This window comes from Coffea arabica, chromosome 11c (genome assembly GCF_036785885.1).
Source record: "Coffea arabica cultivar ET-39 chromosome 11c, Coffea Arabica ET-39 HiFi, whole genome shotgun sequence".
NCBI classification, from domain to species: domain Eukaryota; kingdom Viridiplantae; phylum Streptophyta; class Magnoliopsida; order Gentianales; family Rubiaceae; genus Coffea; species Coffea arabica.
The window spans coordinates 286659-314632 of record NC_092330.1 but is presented as its reverse complement, the minus strand read 5'-3'; the positions used below and the strand labels follow the sequence as shown (position 1 = coordinate 314632).

The window sequence follows — 27974 nt, the reverse complement described above, 5'->3', positions numbered from 1 at the left end:
TAAAAAAACAATGCCTTACCCTCATTATAAAACACTTTTACAAGTTATATTCCTTGATCTTAACTGGTCCTATTTGAATTCCTCACCTGTTTGCCAAATTTTTGGCTAACGTACCCCATATCTCCACTATATCACAACAATATTACAGTGTACTAGAAGATCTCAGGCCAATCTAAATGTTCAGTATTTCCTTTACTAACATGCCAAGCTCCCTCAGCAATCTCATGAAACAACTGTTCCCAACCCCAGCTTGAAAACCCCAAGAAAAACCAGTGACCACGAACAGATTTATTCCCCAACTTCAGTTCATCCATTAGTCGAAGTGTTGCCCATTGATCAAGAAAATACACATCCGGTAGCACTTCTGGGTGCTTATCATCCACAAATTTCTGTGCTAAAGCAACCAAGGGCATTCCTTGTTTCATAACAGGACCACCATAAGAAAGAGGAGCACCCTTTAGCTTTTGTAGACCTTCTTCAAGTTCTTCAAGTGACTCCCAATTGATATGTTTGTTAACAATCAAACCTTCAAATCCTGTGGCTTGATTCACTTTCACGATAAGAATTTTGGATTCATCAAAGGGCTGTACATTCAGGAGCTTGTCTGTTGCAGTTAAAATGCATCCAGGAACTACTAAAGGGGTTGATTCATGTGAGCTGCTCCAAGATTGAACTCTGAATTGAGTAGCTGCAACTTCTCTCTTCTGGTCCTCGAGGAAAACTTCATAGTATGTGCTCTGGGACAGAGGAGCAGTTATAGAAAAGCTTCCACCTTCTTTGACCTCACCCCATGAAATATCTAAAAAAAGAAAAAAAGGTTGAATGCTACAAGGACAAATTACAAAACAAATACCCATAATTAAGCATCATGATTTAGATACTTAATTTCAGTTAATTACTAGCTTTTTGGGCTCCAATAGCTGGCATCACCTAACAATTAGAGTTCTCATTCGTCGTTATCAAACTACTGATTAACTGGATCTTAAGTTGGTGTCTAGCCCCAAGACTACAAATCCAGCCAAACCACCCAAATCAAGGAGTATACAAATGGATCCACAAGATCTTCCAGAAATTCATGGCTTTACTCAATCAACACACAAAGAATCCACTCCCTAGGTTTGTTACGAACACCATCCAAATCTTTGATTTGGCTAATAGCACTAAAACTATTCTGAAATTCCATGTGTTCATATGTGATTCAAGTGAATATACATGTATCCAAATATTTACTGCTCATGTGTACTTTCATGGGTTGACCATTTTTGACAGTATGGGCATGCTTACATGTGTTCTGATCTGTCCATCAGTTTGGTTTTCACATGTTCGAGTATGTGCTGAGAAGGAGAATGTAGCAGGAGCAAGCAGGAAAAAGGGTAGACAACTTGCATAGAATTTAGGTCTGTCATGCATGCAATTTGTCCTGCTCATTCTTATCTGTGGAGATCTCAAGGAAAATGAAGATGGTTAAGAGATAACGAGGAAGAAGAAGGTAAGATGAAGGATGTGGTTCCTAAGATTTAGCATGACTACAAGCGAAACCCTAATAAAAGTGTGTCCATGCCATAGGTGTGTGGTAGACCTGAGCATGGGATGCATATGATCCGTGTTCACGGACATCTCACTCTCGTATTATCTTCTTATGCTTCCAATTTTTCTACAAAGATACTAAGAACTCTTTTGCCATTGTATTAGTTCCAACAAAGGGATTAAAATGAAGTATAACCAAAGATTGAATTGAATGTGGTTTGGTGAAATCCTAAGGGGCTTGGTTTCGCCAAACCCTGAAGGGAGCACATACACAGAACCCAGTGTAAGCATAATTAGAAAAACACACCAAACCTAAAACTTGGCCCTTGTCCACTGCCCCAGCCTTTTTTTTTATCTTCAAAAGCACCCATTTTCATTCAAAGAGTAATTACTCTTATTTGATATTTTCATAGATTCTTCCCAGAAAACCAACTTATTTTTCATTTTGGTTGTCTCCCATTTGAGTTCAGCTCATTATTTGTAGTTGCAGACACTATGCTATGCTTGAACTAAAGGAAAAATTGTCCAGGACAGGACCTTTGGTTACCAGCTCTATAGTTTTATATTAATCCTACTAGTGGATCCATAAAGAGTTCTTTTCGGTAGGGAAGGGGACCGAGAGCGGAACAATTCCAGTAACCTTTTACATTCTCCCCTGCTGTGCTACCTTCCCACATAGAACAGATATATTATTTTTGTTGTCCCAGTTTTACATCCATCTTGACAATTGACGCGGAATGTTCAGGTCTTTTGATCATAAATGAAATCTAAGTCAAAGCCCATTGGGCGTTTCTTGTTCAATTTGATTACCTAGAGCGTTCTTGGAGGAGTAACTAGCATGGTTAAGGAAATTCAAGTTTACATTGGCCATTAGGCTTTTCCTCAAGGGTACAAGTTCAGCCAAGTTCTAACGTATAACACTCGAGAAACATAGTAGCAAAGGTCCTTGATAGTTCAAGTAATAAGTACTTAACCTTCACTCAAGTCGCTAATATAGTTTTCTAGATCTCGAGTAAAAATTCGGGCAGCATGCCCTTTGTGTTTACCTAATTTTCCAGCCATTTAGGTTTCATTATTTTTCTCAACCACAACCCAACATCGCATATATCAACAATTCATGTCAAGAGCCGTTCCATAGGCTCACAATATCATAATAACAAGAATCACAACAATAACAAGTGCAGAAATTCAATTTGGCACAAGACAGATTTGACGTATGAATGCGGAAATAACATATTCGAGGCTACGCTTATCGGATTGAGACGCAACCTATGCCGTTTCGAAGCTAAGACACAGAGCTACAATGTTCATGAAGGTTACTTAGTCCAGTTTCTAATGTAATTTGGTCAAATTCTCAAATTACTAAACCAGAAACCAATTCGTCGGCTGTTTAATCGCATTACACTGTAATGGACATAACTCAGTGTACAAAAGTCCTACAACTTTCATGTTTTGGCAAAAAGCTAAATCAGTACGGCTCCTAGTCAAAAAACGTGATAAACTGGACTTAACTGATGAAACGGACTGTTGGGAAAATATTTAAAACAGTAAGGGTATTTTGGACTTTTCACGAGTTACGTTGCTCCGATTGAACTGAAATTTTGTAGGCACCTATAAAATACCATTCTCTACAACTTTCCTTCTTTGACCTAAGGCCAATTCGGCCTCTAACATACAGTTACAAATTCGGACAGAATGTTAGGAAAAAATTTCCAGATTCTGGAATTTCTAGTTTTTAGTGGAACTTTCCTTAATTTCTTGGTCTAATCACTACCAAAGCCTCTCTTATAACCTTAATTTCAACATATAAGCACCATACAACAAATTGGGCAGAATTTCCCCAAACCCTAGTTCATCAAATAAAAAGGGGAAAACTTCTAAAACATGATAATATCCATGATTCCACTACAAAATCAAGTTGCTAAGTTCAATTTAACAAAATTGAAAGTAAAACTTAGAGAGATAAGCTTTCTTACCTTGACTAGAGTTCACTAAAGGTAGCCCAAGCTTTCTCCTTCCAAAGTCTCACCACAAATCACTAACTAATCACTCAAGAACAAGTTTAATCGATTTTTTTTGTTTGATTCCTCACTTAATTGTTGGATTCAAGATGAAATGAAAAAGTTTTCTCTCTTATTCTTCCCTCTCTCTCTCTCTCTCGGCTCTTCAGCAGAAAAATGAAGAGAAAAGGTGCAATTTTGGTGTTAAATAGATAGTCTTTTGTCTTGGTCAAGAAGCCTTGAGGTGGCGACAAGTGTCGCCACCACCACCTTTCTTTTTTTCTTTCTTTCTTGTTATTTTCTAGCCTCAAATTCGGTCAAGCTTGCTGCCAAGAGAGAAGATATTTTGCTCAAGTTCAATAAATTTGTTTGGTAAGGAAAAATGGTGGTCAAACGGCGCGTTCAATCGGTAGTGCGCGGGACCCGCCGGTTGGGGCCTTTTTTTTAAAAACTCACGTACTAGGGTTTTTACTTCCCATTCACTAACCTTATATCATTGCTACTATTCACATATTATTTCTCACTTAAAAGTCACTTTTAATCATCAAATTGATCCTTGGCCAGTATCGAAAATTCCTCCGGCGGAAAATCGCAAAAACCCTAATTTTGCTCAAATCTTGAAACCGAAGCGGAAAATCCTACTTTCTAGGTTTATTTACACTTAGGGTGGAATAATTGGGTAGTGGGTTTTGATAAATAATAAGTTTCAAATAAAAGGGTATTTTTGAGAAAAATACAAGAAATTTACGAGTCCTCACATTCTCTCCCCCTTAAAAGAATTTCGATTTCGAAATTCATACCTTTCGTCGTGAACAGGTCAGGATATTTCTCTTGCGTGTCCTTTTCTAGCTCCCAAGTTGCTTCTTCCACTTCATGATGCTTCCATAGAACCTTTACTAAAGGAATCTGCTTGTTTCTCAAGTCCTTCACCTTTCGATCCAGTATTTGAATAGGTCGTTCTTCATAGGTTAGGGACTTGTCAAGTTCAACATCTTCAGGTGGCAAAATGTGAGTTGCATCCGGATGATATTTCTTAAGCAAAGAAACATGGAAAACGTCATGGATCTTAGACAAACTAGCTGGTAGTTCAAGTCGATAAACCACTTTTCCTATTCGCTGAAGTACATTGAAAGGTCTTATATATCGTGGTTGCAACTTTTTCCCTTTTCCTGCTCTGATTTTTCCTTTTAATGGTGTAATTCGAAGAAACACCTTATCCCCTATTTCAAACTCCAAGTCTTTCCTCCTATGATCGGCATAACTTTTCTGACGGCTTTGGGCGGTTTGAAGCCTCTGGCGGATCACTTTTACCTTTTCATAGGCTTCCTCCACCCATGGTATAGTGGCCGGATCTATAATTTTTCTCTCCCCTACTTCATCCCAATGGATTGGGGATCGACATCGTCGTCCATACAATGCTTCATATGGGGCCATTTGAATAGAGAAATGATAACCATTGTTATACGCGAACTCGACCAAAGTCAAATATTCACTCCAACTTCCTCCAAAGTCCACAATACAGGCTCTCAGCATATCCTCAAGAGTTTGAATAGTTCTCTCAGATTGTCCATCAGTTTGCGGATGATACGCTGTACTATAGCTCAACTTAGTCCCTAGAGTCTCTTGTAATTTCTGCCAAAATCGGGATACAAACCTGAGGTCCCTATCCGATACAATACTCACTGGTACCCCATGTAGTCTTACTACCTCATCCATATAGAGTTTAGCAAGTTTCTCCAAAGGATATTTCATGTTCACCGGCAGAAAATGTGCAGTCTTAGTTAATCTGTTCACTATCACCCAAATTGCATCATGCCCCTTTTGTGTTCGTGACAATCCTGACACAAAATCCATCGTTATATGCTCCCATTTCCATTCAGGGATCTCTAACGGCTGTAACAAACCGAATGGCTTTTGATGCTTAGCTTTTACCTGTTGACACGTAAGACATTTTTGTACAAACTGGGCAATCTCCGCCTTCATTTTCTCCCACCAATACAGACTTTTAAGATCTCGATACATCTTATTATTCCCTGGGTGCACCGTATACCTAGAGCAGTGTGATTCCTCCAAAATTTCCCTCTTTAAATCTTCATCCCTAGGTACTACGACACGATTTCAAAACTTTAAGATTCCATCAGGGCTTAGGCTAAAATTAGGTAACTCCCCTTTCTTCACCTTCTCCACCCACTTTTGCACTATTGGATCCTTCACTTGGCCCTCTTTGATCCGCTCTATCAATGCCGATTTCACCTCAATATTCCCAAAAATCACCCTCTTCGATTCCAAACGAGGTTTCCACTCACAAACATTTTCCAACAGGCTCCACTCTCTCACTAAGGAACTTGCTAGTTGAGCTTTCCGGCTTAAAGCATCTGCTACAACGTTGGCCTTTCCAGGATAGTAGTTAATTGTACAGTCATAATCTTCTAAGAACTCTACCCACCGACGTTGTCTTAGGTTTAACTCCTTCTGAGAAAACAGATATTTAAAACTCTTATGATCCGTATAAACCTCAAAAGTTACACCATAGAGATAATGTCGCCATTTCTTCAAAACGAACACTACAGCTGCAAGCTCTAAGTCATGGGTCGGATAATTCTGCTCATGAGGTTTTAACTTTCGGGACGCATAAGCAATCACATTCCTATTCTGCATCAACACACACCCTAGTCCTTCTTTCGAAGCATCGGTATAAACCGTATAACTATCGTTCCCATTGGGTAAAGCTAAAACTGGAGCCACAGTTAATTGTTTTTTAAGCTCTTGGAAACTACTTTCACACTTGGCATCCCAAATATACTTCCCTTGTTTCTTGGTCAAGTTAGTCAAGGGTCCTGCAATTCTCGAGAAATTCTTTATAAATCTGCGGTAGTACCCTGCTAAGCCTAGAAAACTTCGCACCTCTGTGGGATTTTCTGGCCGTTTCCATTTGGCCACAGCTTCCACTTTCGCTGGGTCTACAGCAAGGCCATCTTTCGAAATTATGTGACCTAGAAATGCCACACTTTCCAACCAAAATTCACACTTACTGAACTTAGCGAACAGTTGGTGCTCTCTTAGGATTTGCAGCACTATCCGCAAATGTTGTTCATGCTCCTCCCTTAACCTCGAATACACTAAGATATCATCAATGAACACCACTACAAACCTATCCAAGCAAGGTTTGAACACGTAAATTTCTTGTATTCTTCTCAAAAATACCTTTTTATTTGAAACTTATTATTTATCAAAACCCACTACCCAATTATTCCACCCTAAGTGTAAATAAATCTAGAAAGTAGGGTTTTCCGCTTCGCTTTCAAGATTTGAGCAAAATTAGGATTTTTGCGATTTTTCGCCGGAGGAATTTTCGGTACTGGCCAAGGATCAATTTGATGATTAAAAGTGACTTTTAAGTGAGAAATAATATGTTAGTAGTAGCAATGATATAAGGTTAGTGAATGGGAAGTAAAAACCCTAATACGTGAGTTTTTAAGAAAAACGGCACGAACCGGTGGATCCCGCGCACTACCGATTGAACGCGCCGTTTGACCACCATTTTTCCTTACCAAACAAATTTATTGCACTTGAGCAAAATATCTTCTCTCTTGGCAGCAAGCTTGACCGAATTTGAGGCTAGAAAATAACAAGAAAGAAAGAGAAAAAAAGAAAGGTGGTGGTGGCGACACTTGTCGCCACCTCAAGGCTTCTTGACCAAGACAAAAGACTATCTATTTAACACCAAAATTGCACCTTTTCTCTTCATTTTTCTGCTGAAGAGCCGAGAGAGAGAGAGAGAGGGAAGAATAAGAGAGAAAACTTTTTCATTTCATCTTGAATCCAACAACTAAGTGAGGAATCAAACAAAAAAAATCGATTAAACTTGTTCTTGAGTGATTAGTTAGTGATTTGTGGTGAGACTTTGGAAGGAGAAAGCTTGGGCTACCTTTAGTGAACTCTAGTCAATGTAAGAAAGCTTATCTCTCTAAGTTTTACTTTCAATTTTGTTAAATTGAACTTAGCAACTTGATTTTTTAGTGGAATCATGGATATTATCATGTTTTAGAAGTTTTCCCCTTTTTATTTGATGAACTAGGGTTTGGGGAAATTCTGCCCAATTTGTTGTATGGTGCTTATATGTTGAAATTAAGGTTATAAGAGAGGCTTTGGTAGTGATTAGACCAAGAAATTAAGGAAAGTTGCACTAAAAACTAGAAATTCCAGAATCTGGAAATTTTTTCCTAACATTCTGTCCGAATTTGTAACTGTATGTTAGAGGCCGAATTGGCCTTAGGTCAAAGAAGGAAAGTTGTAGAGAATGGTATTTTATAGGTGCCTACAAAATTTCAGTTCAATCGGAGCAACGTAGCTCGTGAAAAGTCCAAAATACCCTTACTGTTTTAAATATTTCCCCAGCAGTCCGTTTCATCAGTTAAGTCCAGTTTATCACGTTTTTTGACTAGGAGCCGTACTGATTTAGCTTTTTGCCAAAACATGAAAGTTGTAGGACTTTTGTACACTGAGTTATGTCCATTACAGTGTAATGCGATTAAACAGCCGACGAATTGGTTTCTGGTTTAGTAATTTGAGAATTTGACCAAATTACATTAGAAACTGGACTAAATAACCTTCATGAACATTGTAGCTCTGTGTCTTAGCTTCGAAACGGCATAGGTTGCGTCTCAATCCGATAACCGTAGCCTCGGATATGTTATTTCCGCATTCATACGTCAAATCTGTATTGTGCCAAATTGAATTTCTGCACTTGTTATTGTTGTGATTCTTGTTATTATGATATTGTGAGCCTATGGAACGGCTCTTGACATGAATTGTTGATATATGTGATGTTGGGTTGTGGTTGAGAAAAATAATGAAGCCTAAATGGCTGGAAAATTAGGTAAACACAAAGGGCATGCTGCCCGAATTTTTACTCGAGGTCTAGAAAACTATATTAGTGACTTGAGTGAAGGTTAAGTACTTATTACTTGAACTAGCAAGAACCTTTGCTACTATGTTTCTCGAGTGTTATACGTTAGAATTTGGCCGAACTTGTACCCTTGAGAAAAAGCCTAATGGCCAATGTAAACTTGAATTTTCTTGTACTTTCAACTCAAGTATTATTTCCAAGCATCTATGTTACAAAACCTTATGATTTGAAAAGCAAGCAAGTTTTCACGAGTGTCTTTCAAATGAATTTCAATTGGTCGATTCTTAATGAACGGAACGTTTAAGTTTCGAATCCTACTCATATTTCAAAGTTCTCAAACTGAAATTTTCTCGCAGATTTGGACTCCAAACCCGGAGTACCACCTCGACGCGAGAACTAGAAGCATTATTGTGGTGAGTGCTTTCAAATATCCGGTTGTGATACCTGTGTTCCTTACATGACTTGTGTGAATACATGAAAATAAATGATAGAGCAAGGGTGTACTTTACCGCACTTGCTCTAATATGACTTGTTCTTGCTATTGAATATACTTGACTTGCTTTACATGTACTTGAAATATGTCTTGCCTGGAATTCCAGAAACCCTGCGGCTAGTTAATCGAGTCGAGCCGGCAAGGGCCTGGTCGATTAGATAACGAATCCTGGATTACTAGTTAAGTCGAGTGGAGTGTTATCTCCTCGACAATCCGGTATACTCGAGTATTACCACCCGTGTTTCGTGTGGCGTGCGGGCCCGAGAAAGGGGGTTGATCTGTGGACGGGGATTGGCGTGTAGTGAAATTTTATTTTGGATTTGTTATTACTTGAAAATTGACGGAGTGTCAACTACCCATTGATCAAGCTGGAATGGAACCGAGATATGATTGCCGTATCCTTATTTGTGATTGCAAACTTGATATTATTTGATTAGTTGAAGTACTATTTCCCTGATTATGACTTGTTTGCTTGCTATTTCACTATTACTATGTTATTCCTTGCTTGTTGGCCAATTTGATATTTGGAATTTCACTGGGCTTCGACTCACCCTTTTAGTTTTGTTTTCCTTACAGGGGTACGAGTGAAGCGTGAGAAGTGTAAAGGCTAGCGTAGTCTAATTACTTTAGACTTTGTTTTGAATTTTGGTTTTGTACTCGCGCTATTCCTCGAATGGAACATTTTGTACTTGGATTGTATATATTTTGAACTAGTTTAAGTATATCGAGACTTTGTACCTTGATTTCTATCAATGTAAATTATAAGCTTGAATTGCGGATATTATTAATGGTTCTTGGTGTGTGCACGTGATTCGAGTGAGTGAGTCCTGACGAGAGTTGGGCAGGCGGTCCGCCGAACCCTCTGGTACGCCTTAGAGGGGTACGAGTGAAGCGTGAGAAGTGTAAAGGCTAGCGTAGTCTAATTACTTTAGAGGACTAAACTATACTGAGGAGAGACAAGTTCAATTTGCTATATTCCAGTTCGAGGGGCCAGCTAGGGCCTGGTGGAACGTAATAAGGGCCAAATTGGAGAGAGAAGGAACTGCATGGACTTGGCTAAACTTTGTGCGGGATTTTAACGAGAAATATTTTCCACCCATCGTCCAGGAGAAGAGAGAGGACGAATTCATTAAACTCCGTCAGGGGCTGATGAGTGTAACTGAGTATGAGACTCAGTTTACAAAGTTGTCCAAATTTGCTCCCGAATTGATTGCTACGGAACCAAGGAAAGTACGAAGGTTTATACAAGGACTAAATGTGGAATTACAAGAAGCCTTAGCGGCAGTTCAGATTAATACGTTTACGGAGGTCTTGGAGAAGGCCTAAAGGATAGAAACTGCTAGGACCCACGTGAGGAATTTCCACGCCAAACGAAAAGGGGGATCTAGTGGAGCCCAAGGGTCTGTGCGGAGTGATCAAAACGCACCACCTGCCAAGTCCGGTCGTGGGGCTGGAGGTGGACGATTTTCGAGCATGTCTAGGGGAGGTGCTCCGCGAGGAGGTACTCAGAGGGGAGGCCAAGGTGGTAGAGGACAAGGTAGAGGAATTCCGCAGAGAGGCCAGACCTCTACTCCCCGAGTAACATGTGGATATTGTGAAAAACCGAACCATACTGAGGATGAATGTTGGAGAAAGGCTCGGAAGTGTCTAAGGTGTGGAAGTACGGAACACCAGATAGTTAACTGCCCGTTGATTAGTGATACCCAGTCGACTGCCAGGTCAAACCCAAAGCCGACCAATGCTGGAGGGACTAGGTCGAGGGTTCCAGCTAGAGTATATTCACTGGATCAACAATCTGTGCCTGAACCAACGGAGGTGGTAGAAGGTACGATTCCTGTTCTTCACCGGTTAGCCAGAATTTTGATAGATCCCGGTGCTACTCACTCTTTTGTTAATCCTGCATTTATGCTTGGAATTGATTTGAAAGTTGAAAAGTTACCTTATGACTTCGAGGTAAGAACACTTACGGGTAATCAAATCTTGCTTGCGAATGAGGTGTATAGGAATTGTGATATTTGGGTTGGTGAACGGAAATTGGTAGTGGATCTCATTAGTCTAACCATTAAGGGGTACGATGTTATCCTAGGTATGGATTGGCTAGCTCACTATCATGCTCGGGTAGATTGTAAGATGAAAGTGGTCGAATTTTGTATACCAGGAGAGGCAACTCTAAAGCTTGATGTGAGGGGTATGATAGCCTCTTCTGCACTTATTTCAGGTATAAGGGATAGGAAATTGCTTAGTCGTAGGGCTCGTGGTTACCTAACTTTCCTAATTAACACTCCAGGAGAAAAGACTAAGTTGGAAGACATGCCAGTAATCAGTGAATACCCGGACGTATTTCCGGAAGAGTTGGAGTCTCCGCCGCCCGAAAGGGAGATTGAATTTAAGGTTGATTTAGTACCCGGAACCACTCCCATCTCTAAAACTCCTTATCGTATGGCACCTGTTGAGCTTAAGGAGTTGAAGGTGCAACTGCAAGACTTGCTAGAACGAGGGTTTATTCATGAGAGCGAGTCTCCGTGGAGAGCTCCAGTGCTATTTGTTAAGAAAAAGGACGGGAGTTTAAGATTGTGCATTGACTATTGAGGATTGAATGCAGTAACCATTAAGAATAAATATCCTTTGCCCCACATCGATGAGTTGTTTGATCAGTTACAAGGGGCTGTAGTGTTTTCTAAGTTGGATCTGTGACAAGGGTACTATCAGTTGAGAATTAGAAAGGAGGATGTGCCAAAAACGGCATTTAACACTCGATATGGGCATTTTGAGTTCGCAGTGATGCCTTTTAGTTTTGTTTTCCTTACAGGGGTACGAGTGAAACGTGAGAAGTGTAAAGGCTAGCGTAGTCTAGTTACTTTAGACTTTGTTTTGAATTTTGATTTTGTACTCGAGCTATTCCTCGAATGGAACATTTTGTACTTGGATTGTATATATTTTGAACTAGTTTAAGTATATCGAAACTTTGTACCTTGATTTCTATCAATGTAAATTATAAGCTTGAATTGCGGATATTATTAATGGTTCTTTGTGTGTGCACGTGATTCGAGTGAGTGAGTCCTGGCGAGAGCTGGACAGGCGGTCCGCCGAACCCTCTGGTACGCCTTAGGGGGAGGTGGGGTCGTCACATAAAGAATTAATATTATCATGTTAGTCTACTCGTTTAATTCTTATTTTAGAATTTAGGCTACAGTTTGTTTTGAGGGACAATGTTATTCATTTTGTAACCTATATCTGTCAAATGTAATTAGATATTTGTTTCATAATCCTACTAAGCACGTTAAACCAAACAATCAAAAGAACTAAACTTCAATTTTGTTAAAAGTCATACATTAAAGATTTAGATGTCAAGCTATAAGTCATACCAAATTATAAGTTAGGATATTAAAAGATAGTTTCTTCATATACCATTCTTTCCTGGAGATTAAAAGATATTTCTACTTGACATATTCTTTCTTATAGCTTTTTTTTTTTTGGGGTTCTTTGTTGCTTAAAAAGTACAGCTAGATATTTTACCCAAATTTAATCTAGGCTCATCATCTTTACCAACTTCAATCTACTAAATACCTATTTCGTACTTTTATTTGATGCATTTATTGCTGATAGGTTTCACTACCATATTTAATTCCCAAAGCCTAAAGAATATTCATTCATTTAAGAATCTTTAAAAAACTCAGTATAAATTATTCAGGAATTAAGTGTTTCTTGTTTTGACCTGAGTGGTCTTTTTTTCTTTTAAATACTTTTTCGAATTATCCTTTTGTCATGTCTGTACTATTACTAAATAATTGCTATTGATTTACATTAATAGCTAGTGGCCTATGTCATGGATCATAGAAATAACTTTTTTCAAACTTATAATTTGATCAATGATGGACAAGTGCATATGAATGGCTTAGCTCGTTCTTAAGGAAACTTTTTAAATATTATTGTTTAATTTCTAAAGCTTATAGTAAGAACTTACTTTCGTAGTTGTTTTGTTTTCAAAAGTCATTACATTTGAAATTGATTCCACATCAATTTTTTGTATAAAAATGTTTTAATTAAATTATATTTCTGAAATATATCTCAAAGTATTTTTTTTGGAGCAAAATCTATTTCAAAGTTGGTATTACCTTGTGGGAAAAGCCCGAAGAAATCATTCCAAATATGCGCTCCCTTTGTGTGTTTCAAGGGAGTTAAACTTATTTCGTGAAAGATTAGATTTCTTTCCAATTCATCTTATAGAAATTCAAAGGAATCTAGCTGTCTACAATAAATTGATTTTCTGTCACAATTGCATAATTCCTTTCTAAACCAAATTCTATTGGAGTAAGCTTACTTTAATAGAATTTTATTCCTAACTAAAACATCAAAGTCGATATTACAGGATATCACATCGTAATTAATTGTAATTAAGAGTATATGGCAAGGGAATTGTTGGAAAAAAAAACCTAAATCACTAAATTACCAAATCATATTGGTGATTAGTTCAATCTGTCTTTTTTTGTCAATTTTTTTTCATTTTTTCTCTTTTTCTTTGTTGCTCCACAATTGGCACCTATTTCTTCCATGTAAAACTAAATTACATAAATTTTGATTTCCAATTCATGTTTAGTTTCTAAATTAACCAGCTAAAGTTTTTTTTTTTTTCTTGTTCTTCACTAATTCTGGAATCTATTTTTAAGACAAGATGAAAATTTACACCAGCAAGTTCAATTTCCTCGATGAAAATTTAAAGTCTGATATCATATGAATAACCACAAAAAAAAAAAACAGAAAAGGACCTTGGGAATATAATGTAGTCATTAATGGGTCACTTATTCTGTTAATTTTAATATAGAATTAAGTATACGTCACCAATGTGCACCTTTGGAAGTATCTTTTGGAATCAGTAATATCACGGAAAAGAAAAACAAAATATGATTCTGAGGGACTTGAACTAAATTCAGCCATGTCTACGTTCTTTGTATAACTATCTTAAGCCATGTATAGTGATATGCACCTTGTTTAATGTACGTTATGCAATGAGCCACTGAATTTATAAAAGTTTCTAATCAACTTGGCTGAAATTAATAAAAGTATAAGAAAACTGACATACAAGAAGTTAGTCAAGATTTTTAAGATTATGGCATAACTAATGCCTCGTCATCAAATTTTAACGGAAAAATTTTTCAAGTAAATTAAACTATAACCTATTACTTTCCAAATCAATTTCTATTCCATAAGGGATTCTACTTCTAAGACAAAACTTAAAGGTTGATAGTACGTAAAAGGCCCCAGTAATCCTTAGAATTACATTTATGTTTGGAAATAGATTAAAAATCATTAATATTACTAATAAGGACATTTTAGGAAAGAAAAATTAAATCACTAAATCACCAAATCATATTGGTGCTTTTAATTTAGTATAGACATTATATAATAGAGAGTTGAAAACCTAACAGGTCCATATCAACTCAATGCATTATGCTTTACAAGACAGAAATCCAAAAGGGATGAACTATCAAGGTTACTTTTATGACTAGGATGATTCTAATCATAATTCTTCCAGTAAACTGGAGATTAAGACATTACATACTAAATCCTAAATGCGATTCCTATGTTTCCCTTATCATATCCCGATTTCCTGCTACATCTATTAAACAAAGCCTAAACTCGTATCACAAATACACCAAAGTTACAAATTCTATCCCCAAGCAACCCAACAATGAATACTTGCTAAAATGACTAAATAATTAAAAAGAAGAGAAACGAAACTACTTTTCTACCAGAAAAAAATCATACAAAATAGCTCAATTTAAACACATTGCCAACAAGATAATAGCTTGTTTCCACTCCCTCCCCCACCAGGCCCCCATCCACCCTTCCAGAAAAATATAAACAGGAATTCTCCTCGCTACAAGCAGGGCAAACTTGTCTCAAGCCCGAACAGACAGAATTCATTTGCTCCTTCAGCTATGGTTTTACTGTCTATCCAAGCTTGAAAGCTTTATGCACCACACTTTTCAAATCTAGTAGATGTAACATTTTCTACTTTAATCACCACCACCTGGGTGATATTGTTATTGTAACTCAACTAAATAGTTACAGGAACTTAATACCTGTAATTTTGTGGAAGCATCTATAATGCAAAACTTTGTAATTTAAAATGGCTCCGGAGTAGTTCTTATAAGAACCTATTGATCACGAAACAAATTTTCCTCAAGTACTTACCATTTTAGAGCAATCCAGGTTTACTAGCAACTTGTCATCGTAATAATTTTCTAGAAAATTCTATTGGATGACTTCCACGACTTCCCAAAATGATTTTCCCACTTACTTTTAGTTTTTCATATTTTGAACATCCCACAAATCTAGATATTAGTATGACTAGTACTACAAGTAAGAGGAGTACGTTCATCAGATTTCAATGTGGTTAGTCACCATGACTGTCTAAGGCTAGCACAATTTACCTTTCTCATTGACCAGAGCTCCATGATCAGACAAAAATCTTATGACATCATAAACTGCTACATCTCCTTCGTAACTAATCACATCCTTCCTGCCAGCTGGAAATAGTAACAGAGATGGATAAATTTCCCTCTGCAAATTAGGACCAGAATACAGCATTAGTAGCTCATCTTTAAACATTTATAGGACAAAGAAGAATTATTTACATTTGATCAATACACAAATTGTAAGAAAGAGGGACAGAAATTTGGTCTAATCTTTTGACAGACAAGAAAGCATCTTGTGCTCAGAAATACCAGAAGGTTTAGTTATTTCCTCGATACTTTAACACGGTAATCTTGACATCAAACTAAAAAAACTCATGCCAAAGTACTCTTCTCCATGATCTATGTTCAAAACGTTATTTATTGGCCATTTCCCTGTCCTTAATGAAGAAATCTATTTAATTGCTATATAACAAAATAATGGTTTGCTCCAGCCAAAAAAAAAAAAAAAACTAACTGATATTGTTTGTCTCTACCTTCCATTAAGTTTTTTACAAACTCTAAATTGCTGGAGAAATCAGTAGAAGAATTAGGCAACAACAATTAAATAACACAGAGGCCTGGACCCTATATAGTCATTAACCTGACCTCATTTCTTTTCACCATTTCAGGAAGCTTTCAGAATAACGATAGTACTACAGTAATAAAACTGCAAAATCTAGTAACGTACTAAAGGAGGGAGAGACATGATAGTGGTCAATTTATTGTACATGAAGAATCAACCATAAGTATTCAAAATTCACACCTGAACCACAGATTTCAAAATCCAGCTGCAGTCATTCAGCGTACAATCCATCAAATATATGAGTGGCACCTTTGTGGAACTCCTAATGTTATCTGCACATATCTGACCACATATTAATGGTAGAAACAAAACAGAATCATTTTTATTTGAAAAGACATGGTCATTTTCTGCAATGTTAAAGCAACCAAGAGAAGAGAAAACAAAAGGAGAGAAACACAGAGAAAAGGAAAACACATCCTTCTTGCTAATAATCTGCGATGTGCATGCATCTGTGATGTTGAAGATAAGAGACATATGAAGAAGTTTATTGACCATGATAAAAAATTTTTAAAAAAATTTGCAGACCATGCTAGAGTCCTAAGAACTATATAGCCCAGCATATGCCATCATTCACTCCAAAAACTGGCATCCAACTGAGTTGCATGAAATATTATCCTCTCACTTGACTTGACAAAGCACAAGAAAATTAAAAATTAAAAGGAAAAAAAAAAGCAAATTTGTGACAAAAACAAAATGTTGGAACGAGGTGCTCAATTAACATTATCTCCCCTGCATAACAACAACAGCTATTACTTCACTTTACATCAAATGTTGTAGTTTCCTTACTGCTACTTATGTGTAGAATCATCCAATGTTTTGCATGAATTAAATTATGGTTGTTGGATCAGTAATATTTTACAAAAACATGTGTTACACAAATATGTGAACATCTAATGTAACACATGCAAGGCACATTAATTCAACATGCTACCAAATTGAGCAGCATCCAGGTATAAAAATGCTACATAAAGAGTATCTGATACATCTCATGTAACAAAATTAACAAACTATCAAGTCAGCAAGAGCTGTATAACCTTCATGTATAAGGTGGTGAAAAGCATCATTCCATGTCATCGATAATGTAAAGGACAAATTTATTGTCCTCCCAACTGTTCTTAATAATTTCTCAGAAAATTTGTTGAGTTTTCACACATTTGACCGCAAGCTATAAGATCACATTTGCTCACTTTTTTCAATTTCAACATCACCCGTTTTCAGACTGTATGTAATCATAAAGCAAGAACCATAGTTTTGCACAAAATTTCATGTGGAATTATCCAGATCTTATAGAATCCCTTCACTATATTTCGCATAGCCGTTTCTCATGAACTCAAGCTTGAGCAAAGCATTTGCACCCCTAGTTGGGAGTGTGAAATTGACACAGAAAGAAAATAACGGGTGGGGTACCAGCCGACCCGACCCCAATTCAATTGAATTAAAAAGACAAAAAAGAAAGAAGTAAAGTCAAATAATTTGACATAGCAAAGTCATACAAAATCAAAGAGGAATAAATCTGTTACGGTTTATGGTACAAAAATTAGCCTCAAGAATAAACTTCCAGTCATATAAACAGCATGAAAAATTCGATCCCTTTAACAATCAAGCAACATACATGAGGTTACATAAGCTTAAACAACCCAAAAATAGATAACGTAGTTAAGTTTAACTAGCTTTTTCTTCTCCAAGCGACTCACATTACATTTTCATTCTCTTGCATCAAAAGCATGATTAGCATTATCAGGAAAGAGAATACATTAGAGATCATACTTGCAGTATCATTCCCATATAACTTGCTAATGCATCATATAGGTAGCATAAATTAACCACACTCAAGGATTTCATTCAAATATGGAACTGCTCAAAAAAGCTGTTAACACTACAACATGCTCCAAAGTAGCAGAAACTACCTCGATAAGCATTCAGGGTAAAAGCAAATGTACTTATAGGCATATATGTCTTGAGTAACAAAGAAGACCATTGACTCCAAGTAATTGGACTTGTTACCTTTTGTCAATAAAGAATTCTTGCTACTTGATCTATCATAACCTTGAATTGCTCTAAATACTTCACGAACAACCATTTCCATCCGCTGGCAAAATCCACACCAGCTGTTGCTTAATAGAACCAACGCATCTTTGTCCCGAGGATTACCATCGTTCACAGAATCAGACTGATTACCAAGGACCAGCTCAGAAAATGTATGGGCTGTAACTCGAGGAATAGATTCAGTCTCATGAAAATCTAGATTGACAAATGGAGGAACTGGAGCCTCCCTAGGGCTCTGAAGAACAGTTTCAGATTGTCGATATGGAGAAAGACTTTGATTTAGAAACCCATCAAGAAAATCAGATAATGAGGAATAACTCAAAGTAGCCGTCTCAGGTAAGATAAAATGTTTCTGCATAATGGGATCGATTATCACCACTGATGGAATCTTTAAGCCAGAAGCAGTGAGTGCTCCAAGCAATCTAGAGTGACCATCACAAAAGAAAAATGAACCACTAAATCCTTTGTGTCGTGTCTGCTCATGCACTCCGGCAAGTCTTTCCTCCTCGGCTCCTTTAGTTGTATGAATACGAGTGTATTCAGCAGATGATTCCTCATTCTTCCCAATGGGATCATTCTGATGACCTAGATAAGAAGATGTGGCATCAGTCAGTCTGGATTCTTCATCAGTCACTGGTTTGAAACTAACATGGTTTTGGAGCTTAGGGTCCCTGTCCAGACCCAAAGTATCTTCAATATCATCTTTCTGAGAAAACTCCAAATTAGGCTGAAATTCTGGCTGGACAGGTAGAGGTTCAGCATCTTTAATTTCAAAATCTTCAGACAAAAGTTGAAATCCTGCATCTTTTGCAAGGGAGCTTAACTTTAATTCTTTCTTTTTCTGGAGCAAATTTTCCAGGATCTCATGCAAGGAACTACCCTGTAAATCTGAAATAAATTTTTCTAGCGAAATTTGCGTCTGATCATTCATAAGCACTACAGACATCTTATCCTTCACATTTAACTTCTGAAATGCTGGAAAGCGCTCTAGTTTAGGGACTACTGACGTACCATGTCCTCGAGAAGTTTCATCAGATGACTTTATCAATTTAATAGTGCTTCGTCCAGGCATATGCTTTGAGATGTTATGGTGCATTGCTAATTGTCTGAAAGCATCAAGAGCTTCCTTGCTGTCTTTCCTGATAGATAAGGAATCAGATGATCTGTCAATGAAAAGAAGTATTGACGCCCTATTCGCAGGTAAAGTGGGTACATCATACATGTCATCTGTCAGCTGCACAAAAGAACAAAGACATTTGATCACCAGAATAGCAGGAAAAAGCAAGCAATTGAAAGTATTGTAAATATATAGTACTTAATTGCAGGATTTGATAGAAGACAGATTTAGATAGCATCTTTCTAGCATCTAGATAGCTTGATTTAAGGGTGTACATTGATTAGCTAAATTTCAGAATCTAGATTATTCTACACACGTATATGTACGGATCTTTTGTACTCTTGATAAGAGTAAGATAAAACAAGATATGCTCCTCTCAGTGTTTCTCTGTTATATTTTTCTTTTTGTGGCATGACCCTGAGGAATCCAAGTCATCTCCTCCTATTGTTCCAAATGCCCTTGTGAGACCAAAAAACTCGATGAGGCTGGTCAAGGAAATAGCAAGAGTGACGGTAGTTGAGATGGACATGGTTTTCAAGGTGGTGGGAGTGTTGATCATAGACAATATGACCTAAACCAATACATCTAAAAGTATTTTCTATCAGTCTTTGCCCTTATAACCATTCTGTATCTAAACTGTTTTTATCTTATTGGTTGTTTGTGCTGATAACATTGCAGGTAATGATAGTAATAGAGAGGCATTATAAAGGACTTGGATATGTTGAAGTATTTCTAAAGCATTGAGGTTACAAGGTGTACAAAGGTACCCTGTTATCTCAAAGAAAGTCTATTCTTGACCTATTGATTGTGGCAGGCAACTTGGGTGCTAAATCTTGTAGTGCACCAATAATTACCAACGTGTAACTTACGTGAGAAAATGCTTTCAAATCCTAAGATATGGCAGACAATAGTTGGGAAACTAAACCATCTTAGAGTGACTCATCCTAACATTGCATATCCTGTTGTCATCGTGTACCAATTCATCTTCAAAAACAACTCAATGGGAAGCTTTAGAGCAAATTTATTGTCATCACAAGGAGCTCCAGGACATGATAGACTATACCGTAATCATGATTATTCTCGTATTGAGGCTCTTAGCTACAAATGGGGTGTTATGTTTTTGTTGGGAGTAATTCAGTATAATGGAAAGTAAGACCTAAAACCAGTGCAGAATCAGAATATAGAGCAGTAGCAAATCCACTTGTGAGCTTATGTAAATATCGACTCTCAAGCAATATTAGTTTCACTGCCTAAGAAATTATGGTGTGATAATCAAGCTGCTCTTCACATTGTCAAAATGATTTTTTTCATTGAAGAACCAATCACAATGAAGTTGAGTGCCTTTCTTTTGGTGACAAGATTAGGAAAATCTTGAGCTTTGTTGGCATGCTTGTTTTTCAGCCTATTTTTATGTAACTTTTATTATTGCCATTTTATTGGAAAGAGTGTATGTGAGATAAATAAGGTGGTTAGAGAACATCAAAAGGTTTAAGAATAGAGTGTTTTGTAGACAAACCATCAAAACAAAACCAAAATTTCAACTAGTCACGCGAAAACTGGAGAGCAGTTAGCTGACTTTTTTGCTGAAGCATTGAGTGGTTCAAGGATTGGTTATATCTGTAACAAGATAGGCATGATTAACATCTATGCTCCAAGTGTTTTGTAGAACCTAGATTGCTTAATTTAAGGATGTGAATTATTCTAGATTTGTAACTTCTGAACCCTTGCCCTTGCCAAAGAAGTGAACAGAAAAAGATTTTATTCTTTCCATTTACAAAAGCCTAAAAAAGCATAACCAACCAGAATTGCATAGTTTTCCAAGGACTGATGAAATTGAGCTTCATTACTTGTCAAAACCTTGCCAAAAAGATTGATCTAAAAGTAATCAACATTCTGACATTCAAAGTGTTATGTTACAACCCAAGCATGAGTTTAAAAAAATGGCAAGAGTAAGAAGAAAAAGAACGAGGCATCTTAGGAGCATCATAGGACTGCTTTTAGGACTTGAAATTCAAAAATGGAGGATTAAAGGAATTCAACTGAGTAAAATATCTGCATCAACTAAGAATTATCATTATTTAATAACATGTACCAGGGACAAAAACAATAAGTGTTTCTTCATTTAGATTTGCCAGGACTCTAAGGATTAACAGGTTCTGACTTAAGCTATCTTAATTGGAATACCATGGCAGGGAGAAACTCACCCGGAGAGCTAAATGGATAAAGTAACCATCAGAAAATTATGACAAGATAAAGAAGGTTCAATTAATATCTCCAGGGCTTCACAAAATATGGAACCCTCAAAGTTAAGTTGCTTGCAACACAAAGGAAACTTGTAAGCCCCTAAATCATTGCATAAATTAACTGTCCTTATCCACAGTGGAAGAAAGAAGTGCATAAACATTTACTTGAGAAATCCTTTAACTTTGAATTTCAGGAGGAAAAAAAATTCCTGGCTAAGTAATTTAAAAATACCTAAATACTCTGCACAACTCAACACCAACACAATCAGAGAGAAACATACTTTCAGATCTTTTACAAATCAACAAGTACCTGAGCTTATACAAAGCACATCACTGCATCAACATCTTATGGATAATTACACAGACAACTAAGTTAAGCCACAAAACTACATTCAAACGGAAAAGAGGATTCAAACTAATAGCATGTGAACAGCCTGCTTGTAAACCTAACTGAATTTCGAAAATCTGCCATGCAATCAATCTTAGTTCTTCTTATGTTTCTTATAAAATACATCACCAAATAAAGGCTATATAAGCAGTATATAAGCAGGAGAGATGAGAGCATACAAAGATGGCAGACCAAGTGGTGTGTCATCACCCGTCATTATTATAACAAACATATCAACTAAACTAATTCAGAGAAGTTCCCCCCTCCCTTGCTGGAGAGGGAGGGAGAGACAGAGAGAGCACTAAAAGAAGTCTCCTTTCGTCATAATCACATGTCCAACACAATGAGAAGATTTCTTCGATTTAAACAATACATAAAGCAAAGGAGGCCATGGTGCAATGTGATTAACGAAATCCTCGTAACTATTCTAATATTTTCTTTTCATTGCATGTCAGGGGAAAAAAGATACTTTAAAGGGAGCCTACTTAATTTACCTAATACCCATTCCAAACAAGTGAATAAATTAAATGTGAAGACATGATTTGTAGGAATTTAGAAACTCACAAATGAGTAGTCTTGCATGGAAAATTAAGTAGAGACCCATTCAAAACAAGTGTATAAATTAAATGCTAAGACATGATTTGTAGGAATTTAGAAACTCGCAAATGAATAGTCTTGCATGGAAAATTAATTAGAGACCAAACTGAACAAGTATAACATTCTAAAGAATTCATGATTATTGATTCTATCAAACACCAAAAAAAAATCTCAGCAGGATCCACATTTGGGAAAAACATTAAGTTTCAAACAACAGAATCAAATAATAATTTTCAAACCATTAAGTGCCATTTTAGAACCTAAAGCACAAACCCTGACAGAAATCAGTAGGATTACTAACTAATAATCAAGAAGGATAACCATATGTTGCACTAAAAGCCAGAGCAAGAACCTAATATATCTCGTTATGAATGTGTGAGCAGGACAGCCAAGACTATGTCCATATATAGTCTGCGGAAATTATTTGCACATTAAACTAAAACAAATTCGATAGTCTGCATAACTCATAGTTTTCTTCTATATCTTCAAAAGCGAATTTCAACAGGATCAGTGAAACATAACCAAAGCAAAGAATTATCACATATGAGAAGTAAATAGAAAAATACTATGCCAGCTTGCCTCTGTGACAACAGACTCTTGAGTCTGTAATATGGCTTTGAGATCATCACCTTCCGTAAGAACCTTTGAACAAGTTGGGCAACCAGCAGAATATAGTTTCATCAACCAGGGAGCAGCAGAAGCCTCAATATCTAGCTCAGAAAGCAATGATTTCTCAGAAACCAATCCAAATCCTAGCCTTTCAGGAGGAAGGAAGAAATCCCTTGCAAATTTCATTAACTTTGGCAAGAAAGATTTAAGAAGCTGAAATTCATCAACTGTACATGAAAAACCATCTGTATGCGTAATCTTATCTGCCTCTGACAAATTGCCATCACTCCCCAAGGTAAGCTCAGTAAGCCAAGGAAATTGATTAAGCCCCTTATCAGCACTGCAACTCATTTTGGGGCTTTGAATGCCTGTTGAACCAAACATTACAAATGACAAATTGCAATCAATCCATCAGATATTTTGGGTCAAATCATCAACATGATAATGGTGAGCAAGGAAATACCATCCACCTTCAGCTGCTTCTCCTCCTGCACAAGTGTTCCGTTGGTCTCTTCACTCAAACCTTTTCGAAAATTAAGAAAAAATTATCACCGGTGTCACTGTAAGGAAACGCTTGCTCGCATTTTGCAACTTTGAAAGTAGAGAAGGTTCATCATCTTCAAACAAGAAAATGTGACGGACAATCCAAGAAATATAAACCATGCAAAATTGACTTCCAGCATGATTAATGATGTATGATCAAGGCTAACCAGCTGTCTGAAAGTTTATTGTTACACCACCACTATGGTAGATGTACATTAAGCCTATAGCAATGGAGAAAAAGACAATGCCTGCATTGCCTACACCTCTTCTATAATACGGCTTATGATTAAATTTCACAAAGGCCATTAGAATTGTGGCATTTTAAAATTATGAAGACCATTTTTCACTACACTAGAACCAAAATCCAGAATGATTAATGCTCCACCAATGGGGCAAAGATTGTAGTCAATACACCTAACAAAAGAGTAGACAGACAGACAAAAGTTAATTATATTGAAGCCCACCAGAAATTTAATATAACCCAACATTCGTTTTACTGAAGCATGTAATCTGAATCGTGCAAATCTCAACCACTAGCTTATTGAGTAAAATTCTCAGACAAGTAATGTAGACATTTCCACTGTGCCTAATAATATTTGAGGTACATGAAGCATCTCAATTCCATTTCTGAAAGTAACAATTACTTCAATTGCTCCCCTTGGAAAGACTATCTTATGCTCTCACCCATTTTTCATCCTTAAAACAGAGTGTCCAGAAAAAGTTCATAATTTTATTGCTCATGATGACCACACAGGCATGCAAGGGGACAATCACCTTTCACCAAAGCGCGGCAGCTATTGAAGGAAAAGCAATCATTAAATGTTCTTTTGCAAGCAATAGTGTGCTGCTAAGCATGCTAAAACAGAACCGATAACTGTTGGACGGATAACTTCTGCTGAATGACAAAGATATTAGTAATACTAGTTGTCATAGAGAGATAAATGTTCCACTCGCTCCATAAGAAGATTGGGATGCAAAGGCTAATTAAGATTGAAGTTCAAGACTTCAAAATATTCAAGGGAAGCGCCTCAATCATTTTTGCAAATCTTTATCCTTGGTCATCTATTCTTTATTTGGAAGCTTTAAGAGGAAACCATTTTCTTCTACACAAGGCAAGGGCTAAAACATGCGACATTGCAGAAGCACATAAGCAAGTAAATCATAGGAAATGAGACTTGAAGTCGTGCTTTACCCCTAGCGAGCAGCCCGGGAGTCCATCCGCAAAAATCCAGGAGAAGCAAAGTGTTGTCAGTTGAATCAAGGAAATTCCTCAACTCGTGTGATGTGCGTAAGAGTCTTAAGGGAAGGTGTTCAGGCAAGAGAGACATGACATGATGAACAGAAGATAAGATGTTTTGCACTCGAAGTGTTCCGCGGTACTTGTAAGACAAGGAATGGTGGAAGTAGATAATAGTTACTGCATCGTCAGACTCGGAGGCGCCAAGTGCATTTGCCAGCATTCTCTCAGTATTTCTGTACAATAACATCAGCTTTAGGGAACCGAATCTCTCTTGCTGAGTTGTGACAGCATTTGCTAACTGCTTCTCAAGGGACCGCGACTCTCCACACCCTTTTTTTTAATGTTGGGGGTTTTGTTTGTGGTGGGGGGGCGGCGCCAGAAGGGAGGAAAAAGTTACCTCATCAGACAATTAATAATTAATTAAGAAACATGAATATGTACTTTTTTTTTCTCTTTTAATCTCAAAGATTATTGCCAATCCATCATCATCATCCTGAGATCAGTATAACAAGAGAACAAAACAAAACGATAGTGACTTTGCTCTTTGATAGATAACTCCTCCTCTCTGGCTTTCATAGGAGAAAATGTTCTCATTTTCAATCATCTGATCTGATCAAATGTGTGTGTGTGTGTGAGGGGGAGAAGGAAAAGAGGATGGCGGGTGGGGTAGCTTACATGGTAGGGTGATCATGAGAAGGAGATTGGGATGGCGACGGATTTCTGAGGAGTAGTTGAGTTTGGTGAGAGTTTGCCATTCCACGCCTTTTCTTCTGCTGCTGCCGTCCGACGCTACTGAATCAACGCTCTGGATAGAATGACCTAGCACCAGTAGGAACAGCAGCAAGTAGAAGAGAGATTGCGTATTACTATTACGAATGGGGATCAGCCTTAATGGAAAGGGTTTCTCTGAATTTCCCATCACTCTTCGGAGGACTCTACACTGCACTTCCAGTTCCACCCTACTCTACACTCCGATCGCCACACTTTTTGTAACTACTCAACCAAAAAAAAGATAATTAGGGCTGGCAATTAGATCCAAAATCCAATAACCCCCGGTCTTAAGAGTTGGTAATTAAATCCAAACTTCAATAACCTGTCCACTAATTTTAAAGATTGTGCTGCATCAATTGGGCAATGAGTTTTGGCGACTGATAAAAGAACTCGTGGAAACCAAACAACAAAAAAGTTTCTCATACATTGATTTTAAGGCAAGTTATCCATTTAGCCCTTGAACTTTTTGTCTAGGTAAAATTAAGACCCTTAACTATTTTTGGTCAATTTTCAGCCCTCAAACTTGTAAAATTGGGCACCTGTGACCCTTTTGGCCAGTTTATCCGATTTTGTAATCGAAAAGCCAATTCACACAAATGCCAGTGTGCTTTGAAGAAGGGCATTTTTGTCCGCGTATTCTAAGCAAAGAGGGAACAATTCCTCCTTCTTCCCTCCATTTTCCTAACCCGCCCAAACAAGTCGAATCACACCGCATTTTCCTTACCCATTTTCATCCCAACAAGTCGAACCCTAATGTAATACCCAAATCCAAGTTAAACAATAAAAAAGTTCCAACTTTTAATCAAATGTTGATTATTCATAAATCCCTATTCGTTTTGGGGAAGCATTAAACCTCTGTTGGGTGCGGCAGCTTCGAATTTGGGAGCATTAGCCCAATTAGACCCGACCCGCTTGGTGGGGGGCTTCTTGGTCTTGGTTCTTGGTCCTTTTAGCGCCGAAGTCAAAGGCGTAACTGTTGATGTTATCGTGGTGATAGTTGCGGTTGGGGGCGGAGGCGAGGGGTGGCGCCGTTGACGTGGTTGGTTAAAGGTCAGGTCTTGGAGGTTTTGGCAGCGACAGAAGGGTCTCTGTGGAAGCGCCAAGTTTTGGAGAGACGGCAAGGGTGGTGGGAATGATTTTCGAAAGATTGGTGGCCGATTTCACCTAATCGAACACTGGGGCGGCGTTGTCTCTTGGGGTGTCTAAAATAGTTAGTGTGACGACCCCACCTCTCCCTAGGGCGTACCCTAGGATTTAGTGGACCGCTTGTCCAACTCTCGCTAGGATTCATGCACTCATGTCAAATAAAATAGGGTGCAACTTCAAGAATAAAAGAAATAACAGTTCCCAAGTTTGAAACATATAAATACATTCATTTCTATCTCAAACATCTATACAATCCCAAATATATCAAAAGATTTGAGTTCTCAATACATTCAACCCTAATTGAGCGACTAGTGCGAGTACAATTTCAAAATTTTCAAAAACTAGATTATACTAGCATGTACCAGTCTCACACCTCGCTCGTACCCCCTGTAAGGAAAACAAATGGTATGAAATGAGCTAAAAACCTAGTGAGGTTCCAAATAGCAAGTTGACCATTATTTAAAAGTACAAGTATCAATATAGCAAAATAGCAAGCATAGCAAGTTCATAAAAGTGAGTAATAATACTTCAATTAGCAAATCTCAAAATGAGCGAGTATAAAGTTTTTAAAAAGAAACAATAACACGACAAGTAATAATCATATCAAAGTGTAAGGATACGGATGGCTCTCAAGAGCCAAGTTCTCATTGCTTCACCAAAGTTTGATCAAGTAGTAGTTGACACTCCGTCAACTTTCAAGTAAAGTAACCAGTCCAGTAGAGCACCACTTAACTACAATCTCCATCCACCATTTAAACCCCCCTACTGGGCCCAAAATCCTCAATAAATACTGGCGGTAATACTCGAGTATATCGATTAGTCGAGGAGATAACACTCCACTCGACAATACTAGATACCCATGGTTCGTTCTCTAATCGATCAAATCCTTGTCGGCTCGAATCGATTAACTAGCCAGTGGGGTTTGGGTTCCCAAGAAATCGATGAGATAATATCTCCAATCAACGGAATCAAGATAAAAGTACGGAGACGGGAATGAGAGGCACCTCCCACTCGGATTGAGTGTGGTACATGCTATCGCTTAGCACTTACAAATCAAGCACAAGTATATCAAATCGATTGTAATAATAAACAAGTACATATCTTATTAGGGCAAGTGCGATAAATTACATCCTTGCCCGACCAAACCAATCAAATATCAAGTATTTAAATCAAGTATCGTGTTCAATCATGTACTTGGAAGCACTCATCAATGATTTAGTGCTTGTTAAAAATCACGCTCAGGTGTAACTCTTTGGTTGGAGTCCAAATCTGCGATACAATATCATTTAAAAGCTTGAAATCAA

The 27974-nt window shown here is 37.5% G+C and overlaps 1 protein-coding gene across 8 annotated transcripts; it reads right to left on the bottom strand.

Moving 5' to 3' along the window:
• Window positions 1-25911, bottom strand: LOC113716896 (uncharacterized). 8 transcript variants are annotated; one of them, XM_072070365.1, is made up of 9 exons: window positions 25429-25911; window positions 24706-25083; window positions 23434-23493; window positions 22941-23338; window positions 18698-19250; window positions 17975-18601; window positions 16151-16242; window positions 15364-15493; window positions 1-799 (listed from the first exon to the last, which is right to left on the bottom strand). In XM_072070365.1, the coding sequence occupies exons 1-9, from the start codon at window positions 25670-25672 to the stop codon at window positions 153-155; spliced, it is 3129 nt and encodes a 1042-aa protein (XP_071926466.1). In that variant the 5' UTR covers window positions 25673-25911; the 3' UTR covers window positions 1-152. The 8 variants fall into 8 exon arrangements, with proteins under 8 accessions (XP_071926466.1, XP_027097232.1, XP_027097233.1 ...); XM_027241431.2 differs by having other exon boundaries at window positions 17975-18904; window positions 19028-19250; XM_027241432.2 differs by having other exon boundaries at window positions 17975-18820; window positions 19028-19250.
• Window positions 25912-27974: the final 2063 nt, after the last annotated feature.

Bases quoted from the DNA above. Each gene is read 5' to 3' on its own strand.
- LOC113716896 (XM_027241430.2), bottom strand. From the start codon at position 25,672: ATGGGAAATTCAGAGAAACCCTTTCCATTAAGGCTGATCCCCATTCGT. The intron at 25,084-25,428 runs GTAAGCTACCCC...ATTAAAAAAAAG, and splicing joins TCTCATGATCACCCTACCAT to GGTGTGGAGAGTCGCGGTCC. The intron at 800-15,363 runs GTAAATTGTGCT...TTCTTTTTTTAG, and splicing joins AGCTCTGGTCAATGAGAAAG to ATATTTCATGGGGTGAGGTC.